Source organism: Schistosoma mansoni, chromosome 1, assembly GCF_000237925.1.
Source record: "Schistosoma mansoni strain Puerto Rico chromosome 1, complete genome".
In the NCBI taxonomy this organism is placed as follows: Eukaryota; Metazoa; Platyhelminthes; class Trematoda; order Strigeidida; family Schistosomatidae; genus Schistosoma; species Schistosoma mansoni.
In genome coordinates, this window is record NC_031495.1 from 21,856,040 (window position 1) to 21,866,709 (window position 10,670).

The window sequence follows — 10,670 nt, forward strand, 5'->3', positions numbered from 1 at the left end:
ATTTACGCTTCTCAAAAGAAGTCCTTCTTCAGTCAGTCATTTATAAACAACATAAGGTCTAGACTAAATATGCATAGACTTAGTCTGTGGAGTTTAATACCGGTACAAACAGACGGAGTTAATAAGAAAAAATCTGGTAAGCCTAAAAGTTAGTATCATTGTTCGGTAAAATAGGATAAAAAGCACGATTCAACAAAAATACAATGAGCGAAAACGATCGCTAAAGTCAAAATTTGAGGTGAGAAAGGAAATCAATAGACATGGGTTGCTGCGATTGATATTGAACCACATTATCCAAGGTCACCAATCATAAATAACGACTGGCTGCCAAACCCTAAAATATCAGGTCAGATCTTTGATTACGCTTCACTTGGTTAGTTTACAACTTCATTGATCAGTAATACTAGCCAATTTTTGTTTATAGTATCGCCTGTGCTAATAGTTACGTAAAAGTCAAAAGTAACACTGTAAAGAGAATATTATTTCTATATCTTGTTTCTCTGATACAAAACAATTAGATTTATTAAAACGAAATATGTAGATAAGTTTAAAATGTTGATCAGATCAGTGTCTTATTTCAATGTCTTTAATTCAGAGAACAAAAAGTCCCAACTCCATGTTTCATCAATCTACGACAATTAAATGGATTTTTTAAATCGTTTAAATAAATATACTCTTACTTCTTGCAATTCGGATTCAGAGAACAAATTTTTCGTCAAAACCCTTAAGTTAATGTCACCGTCCTAAAAGAAAGATGGATTATGATAAAAATTATTTAAACAAGTTCACCATCTTCTCTCTAAAAATGTTATCTTACCAACAACGGAAGCGTGCCATGATTGGGTAGATCTTGACTAAGTTCACTGTACGCTGGAATCTTGTTTATGACCACACTAAAGCAAAAAAAACACTGAGATGGATCAAATAAGTTTCATGAATTAACCAGATATAAGAGGTATTACATGTCTAAATTCATCTATGTAAATATATCAAACAAAGCTACATCTCCTCATTCTATTTGAACAGACATTTGCTTACCTCATTAACCTAAGCGAAACGCCAAGCGTTTTTTTGTCCTACTTTTACTTCTCTCAACAATAAAAACCCAAAATTAAGTCCTTAGTTTAAATCCAAACTATTTAGTTAACCGTGCTATACAACCTTACTTGTTACCATGTATCCATCTGAGTGTACATACATTAGTACTTTAAAGCCTGTATTTAAGCAATTCTGGTTTGATGGCCAGGGTCTAGTGGTGTAAAAATTGGAATAAATCCATAATTTCTGGATTCATCAACTAACGCACTACGTGACCAGTAAATGTGCTCTATAGACTTACTAGATATACCTTACTGATAAAGATGAACTTGAATAAGAATAAGATGTAAGACCCAACGATCTTTGTCGTTTATCAACATTATTGATTCTAAATATTTTATAACCTTTTCTGTTCAGTATATTAGCTTAGCCTAGCCTTATACGTTTTAACATATAAAACAATGGGAATGTGTAATATTAAATACATATTGCACGATGTGGCTAAGGTTCAAAAATTTAGATATTCTCTCAGCTACTCCAACTAAAATTTACATCCACTACAGTTGATAGAAGCAAAGAGACGATGAATTTTATTAGTTTTGCCGACCCATAAATCGATCAATCAACAATAACAAAAAAGTAGATTCCATTTGATTCAAAATTAACTCCAAAAACAATGGTTGAACTGCACTTTATCAAATCATTAAGTAGAAGTCGGAAGAAAACGGATGTCGTGTTCGTTGACGGATAAACATATATCTATTAACCCGAAAAACCAGCACGAATCTATTTTAGTGTATGGTTTAGTTCTGAGATTATATACTAAATAGTGCACCTAAAAAACCAGCTAGATAAATATGCTGGGAGTTTTTATGATTGAATCGGTTAAGAGTTGACACTTTGGTCCCACCGCCAACTTTCTGATTAGTTCTTCACTTTTCTAGTATAGTGAAGCCTTAAAAGTAATTAAGCTTTGAGGAGCTATATTTTTGGTTAACGTATTCGATGAAGGACTAATGAGAATTTTTGCCGTGTTTCTTTATTAGACTTGATTGTTTAAAGACTAAAAAATATATTTTGTATTATTACATGCCAGCTAAAGAAAAATAGACTACATTCATCTTATTACTCTTTCGTCATCTTAACTGATAAGCCTGTCAAGCCTTTTACCGGGCCATTTAAAAATACTCAGAATAGTTCTAATGTTGTGGAACTTTTGGTATTTTGTTGTATGGTACGGACAAAGAAATTAATGAACCCACTAAGCGCTTGTACAAAATTCTTCGAGTAAATCTGATTAGCAAGCTAACCAGTTTTCATAATAATGGGGAAATTCAGGTCTGTTGGAGATATTTTTTTATCCAAGGGAAGTTTGATATAACGTTCTTTCTACAATAACTAGCGAACAGCGGGTTATCTTATGGCGCGAAAGTGTATTGGATTTTTATCTTATACTATTCCAGCGCGTTGCCATTTTGTTTTCAAACTTAATTTCAGATAGCGCGGTAGTTTAGGACAATTTTTGGTAGCGTAGATCCACTTTATACGTTAACATAAAATGAACTGATCAGTCGGTGGCATAAGAGACCATGGAAATCATTTTGGAGAACGCAGTGCTGGACTAACCCAAATTTCCATCGGATAAGATCTATGATTCATTCACACAAGAATTCAATACAATATGATGAGTATAAAATGTTGCTACTAAGTTCATGGCCAAGTTTTTCTGAACATTAACTAGGATGATTTCAACTTTCTTCCGTGTTTTATTTTGGAACGTCATATTGAATTATCACTCGTCATCTTGTCCCACAACATTGATGTTAATAGTTCTACCCTACCCACCTTCTGTTAATAGCTATTTTAATTCAACCACAAAATTCCCTACCAAATCTACTGACGAAAAATTTCCGTAACTCCCATCAAGCAGTCATCCTCATTAACTTATATAAGTAGCAAGTGGCATCGACTGCTCTGAAAACTTATTCAAATTGGGAGCTGAATTAAGAGGCTTATCCGTTTAACAATCAAAAAAAGCTCATCTAACATAGTATTCTTATGAAGTAAACTTGAATATATAAGAAAAACAGTACAAAAATTTGGTGGAAGAGGGGATCAGCACGATACAATAAATTTCTTTTTAGTCAGTTCACATCATAACACTAAGGCGTTAGTTTGACAAATGACTAAAAGAGTGAACTTCTCAAAATATACCAACAAGTAAATGAACACGATTTGACACGAGAAGTACTCTTTTTACATCGGTTATCGATAACAAACACTGTTTTTATATTACTTTGATAACTGAAACTTTCTTATAATCAACTGAAGATTAACCAAAGAGTATGGAAACAACTATCTAAACAAAACACTTGGAAAGGGATGAGAATAAGTAATTCAGTGGTTGAAATAAAGGCTGATGCAGACTTGTTTAAACTTTTACAAGTTAAATTATTGAAATAGCCTAAAAGATACATTCCAAAATCATTTTTAACATTCATATTTTTACTAATATTTGATAACATATATAAGAAATTAATAGGAAATTCATGTACCTCGGTGCGACCGCACCCTGAAATGCGACAGACTGTTCTTCAACACTACTTAGATCAGGAACAATAGGGATCTCTGTTAATTTCTAAACACAGAAATAGAATATTACCGAGTTCTTCGTCAGATTCTAAAAGATATTTCCGGATTACGCTCATCATAAAGTCAAAGAATGATTTTACCTTCCTTCCGTAATGCTTTGCAAACATCCAGTGAATCTTCTTCAGCTCTGTGAAAATGTTTGTTGAAATATAAATAGAGTACATACCTCCTGGAAAGAGAAAACATTTATGAGTAAGGATCATCCGCCTAAAACGTATAGATACCTTCCAAACGACACGCTGTGCGAAATTTTACCCTCATTCCAACCGCCTATTTTACATTCCGGAAAGTCAGTGGTCTTATTGACATGAAACACGAAAACACCTACCTTCATATCATTAGCTTTACGTAAACTAAACTCATTCAAAATTGGATCATCTTTTTCTTTAACCATTCTTTCAGCTCTTCTGCCTTTTTTGGCAAACTATAGAGGGTTGTTTAAAGATAAAAAAGAACGGGCACTTTTGTCGACCCACTAATCACGTCCAAAGCGTCCGCCATTCCTCTGTACATTAAGTCATGACAACAGAAATATCACATTCCAAATATATATTTAGGACAAAAAGCCGATTATCTGTATTGATTTTTTTATCAGTAAACTTAACGAATTTCTAAACAGTAGAAATAACATATAGAAATCACTCAATGGAATTGGTATTAGCGCGCGTTTTAAAAGGGCAATAATTTCATAATAGGGGACGGTCAAGAAGTCACACCATGAAATCTCGCGCTCATATGACATGCTGTCACGGATTTAATGTGTCGTTATTTATCAGCCATTAACAGCATTTTCCTGTCACACGTCAATTTTCGTGTTTTTTCGCTTTTTGACATGCAACTTATGGCTTCTGCCAACTAATTGAAAGGTCCAAACCTTTCTAATAATCAAGTCTATGCCGATGAAAACTTAGCGAATTTCTGAGTATAAAAGATCAAGTAGAAACAATTTATGAGTTGACGATAATTGTGGTTTATAATGAGTACTGCTACCTTTATTCATCTAATAGATTATATTATATATATATATATATATATATTCCTATTTGAATCTCACAGCATATAAAAGGTACTCGAAGCCTAACTCCCGCTACCATTGTGTGTTTTGTTGTTCGAGTAGGACGTTGCTGATCCAAGAGGCAATCGGCCTTCTGCTGTTGGCAAGCAAGAAAGCTTAGGAGGGCTGGGCTGGTAATATGAGTACTGGTAGCGAAAAATGTGTCAGTGTATTAAATGCTGTCATGTGAATTTACACTTATTAATGTGCTGAATTACAGTCTGCTTCATCATTAGTACTGCTCTAGTAATACACCTAATCCCAAAATTTTAAATTTGTCATGATGTAACTGCCTAATCTACAAAATCTTACGTGGAAGTCACATCACTGTCTACACTGACTCGTCGTATCGTAAAAATAACCGGTATTCGACGGAGAACACATCCATCCTGGAGATAGATCAGTATGTTTAATATGAATAAAAAGTGTGTAACATAATTGTGACCACGCCTGCAAGCCCGAGCCACGCCTTTCGATGAATTGAATTTCGAATGAATCTTCCCACGTTCACCATTTTCGACTTATCATTACTTATTTTCAAAATTGTCCCCTGTTCAACTTTGAGGATTGTAGTTAAGATCAATGCCACGACAAATGTGTACACAAATTGTAAATGGAATTACTTTCTTCTGGTTAGAGTATTTTGGCGAGTTCGTTTCCTACAGGTTGGGGTCGCTAACCCGATACCTTGCCCTCCTACTTTATCCGGGTGAAGATGCTATAGGTATTGTAGTTTGACAACACTTTATCAGCAACACGTACTATAATTGAATCGTGCTCACCCAGTGAAATCGAAAATCAGAAGTGAGGAGTTTGGGAGATATATTTGATAGCTTATTAATATATTGACAAGTGACTTAACCTGGCAACGATCGCAGGAGAAGTTGAGCACAGCGTTCTCACTCGTGATCTGGTGCGGATGCATGACCGAGGCTAGTCCGTTAAAACTAATGTGGTCAGCACCCAATGTCGAACACATACAAAGCTATTGATTTTGAGGATTTATTTGCCGCCACGGCAATAGTCCCAGGGGAGCTCCAGGCAAGTTATACACAACTTGTAGTTTGAATATCCTTATCCGACCAGATTGGTCAGATGTTGATGGAACGAAGTAGAAGTATGTCCTTACTGGCCTTTGCGATGTTGTTGACATAGATGTAAGGAAAGTAAAAATCGAAGACAAGTTAAATGGGTACCTTAAGTAAAAACAACTAAGTAAAACCCATCTTATTAAGATGTATATGTAGCTATAAAATAATCCTTAGAAAAAATAGTTCATAAGTCTTCGACAACAGTGCTGACCTCATTGGTTTTACTGGACACATCCTAGTTGAAGGCGCCCGGTCAGGTACCTCGGCAGACCCCTATGTGGCACGCCATGTTGCGTATACATCGCAATAACTAGCCAACTTCTATCAAACGCTTCTTAACATATCGATTCCTTCCAAATTTGACTTCAACCCCATTCATTTTTTGACTTCTGATTTGAATGGATTGGTATTTCTAGATTATGAAGTTGTTACGGACATAAGCCATGTATAACCCAGGGTATCTTGACATCTTTATATCTGTGAGAAACGTTAGTTTAGAAAAGAAGAGTTCATGAAATAGCCAGACTACGAGGCAGGTACAGTAAAACTGTAGGTCGAAAGCATTAAAAAATCAAATGGAGGAGCCTTAAGGACGGATGAAAGGCTGCACAGAACAATGAGTTTTAACAGTTTCATTTCCCTTCACAGTATTATCTCTTCAGTCTCCAGTAATAAGGATAGGAGGCCTGTTGACTTATATTAATCCTTGCAGTTTGTTACAGTATGGAGATCCAATCTCGTTTTGAATATATCAACAGGAGGTGCTGATATTACATGCTCTGGTAGAGAATTCCAGCAATTCACAACTCGATGCGAGGAACGAAGCCCCAGACCTAGACGATATGAGCTCAGTTTTTAGACTTTCTTCGAATGTCCTCTCAAATGGTCAGTCCTAGACGGGTGGAAAACGACATATTAGTACCAAGGTCATCGCCCAGGGTACGATAAGCCAATATTGGATCACCCCGTGTTCTACGGTAAGATAACGGAAATAATTCTTCATAAGATAGGCCAGATAGACCTTTTACCATTTTAGTCCCTCGGCCTTGGACTCATTCCAGCATATCCACCTCATATTTGAAACAAGGACTCGCTACTTGAATCCCATATTCCAAATGTGGTGGCACAAAAGTCAGGTAAAATAATCTATACATTTCCTCATCCAAATACTAGAAAGATTTACGAATAGACCATAATACCCTATAGTTTCTTGCAGCAGAGGCCTTACGGTTGCTGGTTGTTTTGAGATCATTGCTTAGTATGACTCCTAGATCTTTATAGTTTCTTACTTTGGGCAGTAATACGAATCATCGTAGTTATTTAGTTGCATCGCCACACTCTTGTTAGGATTGACTTCCAGTAACCACCCGCCCATCCATGCCATTAATGAGTTGAGATCATCCTGTAATACCATTTTATCTGACATGTTGTTTATGAGTCTCCAAATCTTTACGTCATTGCCGAAGAGTAGGAAGGATGACATAGCTACAGCTGGTAATTTATTCGCATGAAGTAAAAAGAAAAGAGGACCGAGGATTGTGTCTCGCGGAACTCCACCTTCTACAGGTTCACGCGAAAAGACGGCTCCATTTACTTTTACCCTTTGTCTCCTGTCATGTAGAAAGTCACTTATCCAGTTTAGGACTGGACAACGAATTCCAAAACTTTCTAGTTTTAATTTAAGACCAGAATGAGAGACCCTATCAAAGGCTTTACTTATATCTATGAAAATCACATCTACAGGAATATCGCGATCTTTTGCCTCAGCCCAATCTTCTCTTGCAATAAGAAGATTTGTCCAACATGATAGGTTTTTCCGAAAACCATGTTTTCCCCTGGATAAAAGATCATGTCCTTCCACATAGTTTATAAGAGTCATCCAAATAATGTTTTCCACCAGTTTTACAACTGCACTAGTTTAGGTAACGGGTCAAAAGTTACTAACTAAATCTCTACTCCGAGCCTTATACACCAGACTAACTATCGCGTCTTTCCAGCCTCCGGGCAATCTGGACTGCCGCTGGGACATTTCAAACAGTAACGCTAAAGGTTCAGTGATTACATCTGATAAGGCTTTCATAATCCTGGGATGAATATCATCAGGGCCACTGGACTTATCAAGTTTAAGATGCTGAAGTAGTCCTAGGACAGTATCTTTCCCAATAACTACAAGGTCCATCAACTAGCCGCCACAATCACAATGAATAGGTGATTGTCTCACACTACTGATAGAAGAAACTTTACTGAAATATTCCGATAAAGCTCCAGCTTTTTCGACACCATTTCTTGCCAATATTAACGGATTTTCTCTGAGTTCGCCTCTTTATATATGAGAACTATATTTACAACCCATAACCAATTGTTTTTGATATGACCGTCTAGTCTTACTAATTAAAGCATTACAAGTATTCCTAATCTTCCAATAAATGGATATGTACTGTCCTAAGCCAGTAGAGATGAACATATTCTAGTGCTTTTTCCTACGTCCAAGAAGTTTCTTGATATTTTTTATTTATCCATTGTGGACGATTATTCGGTCTACGTGGTACCAAGTATGGTATGAACTAGGACGTGACTGAATTAAACTTGCCTTCAAATATATACCATGCTGCTTCGACTGATAAGCTAATATCTACTAACCAATATGTCTTAGCAGTACAATCCTGAATGGCTGATTTGTTAGCTCTCGATACATTTGAGCGAGGCTTAACGTGACCGTACATCATTTCACTAGCTGGAAAAGTGAATGATAAAACAGCGTAATCGCTATTCACTAACGGGAGAAGAATATTTATGTTGGCAATATCCTCAGTCTCATGAGTTATTACCAAGTCCAGCAGAGAACTTCGGTTTACACCAAAAAGTGTAGGTTTAGATACATGCTGTACTAATACATGCTCCATTACCGTTACCAGAAACCTACTATTAAAGGAGTTTATAGATCCCTTCATGGTCATCTCAGTCCAACTAATGTTAGGTGCATTGAAGTCTTCTTAATATCAATCATCTGTTATTTGCACTCCATACTCGAATGTGCTCTAAAATAAAGTCATCAGCTAAGCAGATTGGGCTGCGATAGATGACACCGTGTACAAATGTACAACATCCGATAGTTAGCTCACAGCTAATGACCTCACTAGTTCCACTATCATGGAATTCGCAAACAGAGGAGTGGGTATTTATATTATTGACTATGTATAAAAGGACGCCACCTTTCCTGCATCTATGTCTCTCACCTCAGAAGCAGTGGTATGCAGATAATTTTGGGGTGATGTTGAAGTCAAGGACTAACCATGTTTCCGTCACAGCTACAGTGAGTGGACTTAATTTGTCCACTAATACTCCCAGTTCATAGAATTTATGTCTTAGACTACGAGCGTTGACACATAAAACTCCTAGGGAGAGCGACCTATCCACACAGGCCTTAGTAGCATTCGCTTCGAAGACATGACTATTCGAAAACCCACTAATTGGAGTTTATTCTCACCGTTTTGTTGACGGGTTTCTAGTTCAGCTAGTGACGTCTCCCTTTTTATTCTATCTTCAAGTGACATATACGGTCCTACTCAAACGTCAGAATTGTCGTGACTACGAGCGCTACTTAACAGAAGATCACGTTGTTTCTCCGACCTTAGGATTATTTCAAGGAGTCTACATGGTCGTGGTTGAACACTATCATCAGCCTTTATACCTATTATAACCAGTTTTTGACATGAACACCTCTAGAGTTATCTGGTAATATGGTACGGATATATTCTCCGAGCCTCTCCAAAACATGGGCGTGTCTAGTTTTGGGATCTGGATCGTTCGAGTCTAGCAGTTTACTCACAACGATATTTGATGAGATTGAGTTCTTCTCAGTCACGCCAGGGTGGTGTTTTGTCTTACTATCAGAGTGTGGTAGTGCATTGAGTGACTCAGAATGCGAGTTCACCAATGAATCGCCAACCATGTGCTTATTACCTTCAGCTTTTTTCTTTTCTTTTTCTCCGTACTACCGTCCATTTTCCATCACTCAGGACAGCCACATCGGGACTATTTGGAACAGTGACGGTTTTATCCGGGCCCTCGATTTTTACTGGAGATGCATGATTGCTCATGTCAATATCAAGTGTGATTCACTCTTCGTTAGTTGTAAAGAAGATTTCACTTTTCTATCAATCACTGTAGGTTGTTTAAAGTGTCTTGTAACAGCACGTACAGCACAGACACAGTCTTCACTGTCAGTACTTGTGTCACCAGCGCAACTACTATTGTTCTTTTTACAGGCCAGAGCTAATAGGCTCATAGCCTTGTGGATTAATATCGGCCTATTTGTACAGCAGAACATACAAAGCCAATGCTAGTTAGGCTTAGAGCATCTTTTGTATGCAGCGTGACTAAGACGGGTATACATCTTGTGGAACGACTTTTTACATTCACCACACTGCATACCTTCATCCATGTAGAATAATCAGTTCGGCTGTCCATATTTGTAAGTACTGCCAACCACTGTAGTCAGATTAGGGTTTAAAACACAATATGATCACATTAGAAACACAAGTGTCAGAGTCAATGCGAAAGAAGGTACCACGAGACAAAGTTTTCAACAAAATTTTAAGTGTTGACTAAAATAATTCAAGTTAAAGTAGGCCAAGAATGCTTTTTGATGCAATAAATACACTAAAGCAACGATAATCACAAGTACGAAATCACTACCCTACTTTGAGTTACAAACTTGTCGTTTTATAGTGGCTCCTTTCAGTGTACGCAATGAAATTTCACTCTTACTAGAAGTTCCTCTATTCAGACTAAAGACAAATGTTAAAATCCTTTGTCCTCATTCTTCTTGAATG

At 36.8% G+C, this 10,670-nt stretch overlaps 1 protein-coding gene across 4 annotated transcripts in view; it reads right to left on the minus strand.

Moving 5' to 3' along the window:
• Smp_012670.1 (hypothetical protein) overlaps window positions 1-10,670 on the minus strand; it is a gene marked incomplete at its 5' end in the record, with an annotated part of 28,754 nt that overhangs the window by 16,007 nt on the left and 2,077 nt on the right. The window contains 8 exons of one of the 4 annotated variants that reach the window (XM_018793653.1): window positions 462-629; window positions 681-743; window positions 818-893; window positions 3,594-3,666; window positions 3,701-3,718; window positions 3,771-3,817; window positions 3,915-3,988; window positions 4,019-4,114. In XM_018793653.1, the coding sequence (XP_018648144.1) occupies window positions 573-629; window positions 681-743; window positions 818-893; window positions 3,594-3,666; window positions 3,701-3,718; window positions 3,771-3,817; window positions 3,915-3,988; window positions 4,019-4,114 (504 nt within the window). In that variant the 3' untranslated portion in view covers window positions 462-572. Of the gene's footprint in view, window positions 1-461; window positions 894-3,593; window positions 3,860-3,914; window positions 3,989-4,018; window positions 4,115-10,670 lie in introns of those variants that run through there. The other 3 variants (XM_018793651.1, XM_018793655.1, XM_018793656.1) reach the window with 3 other exon arrangements.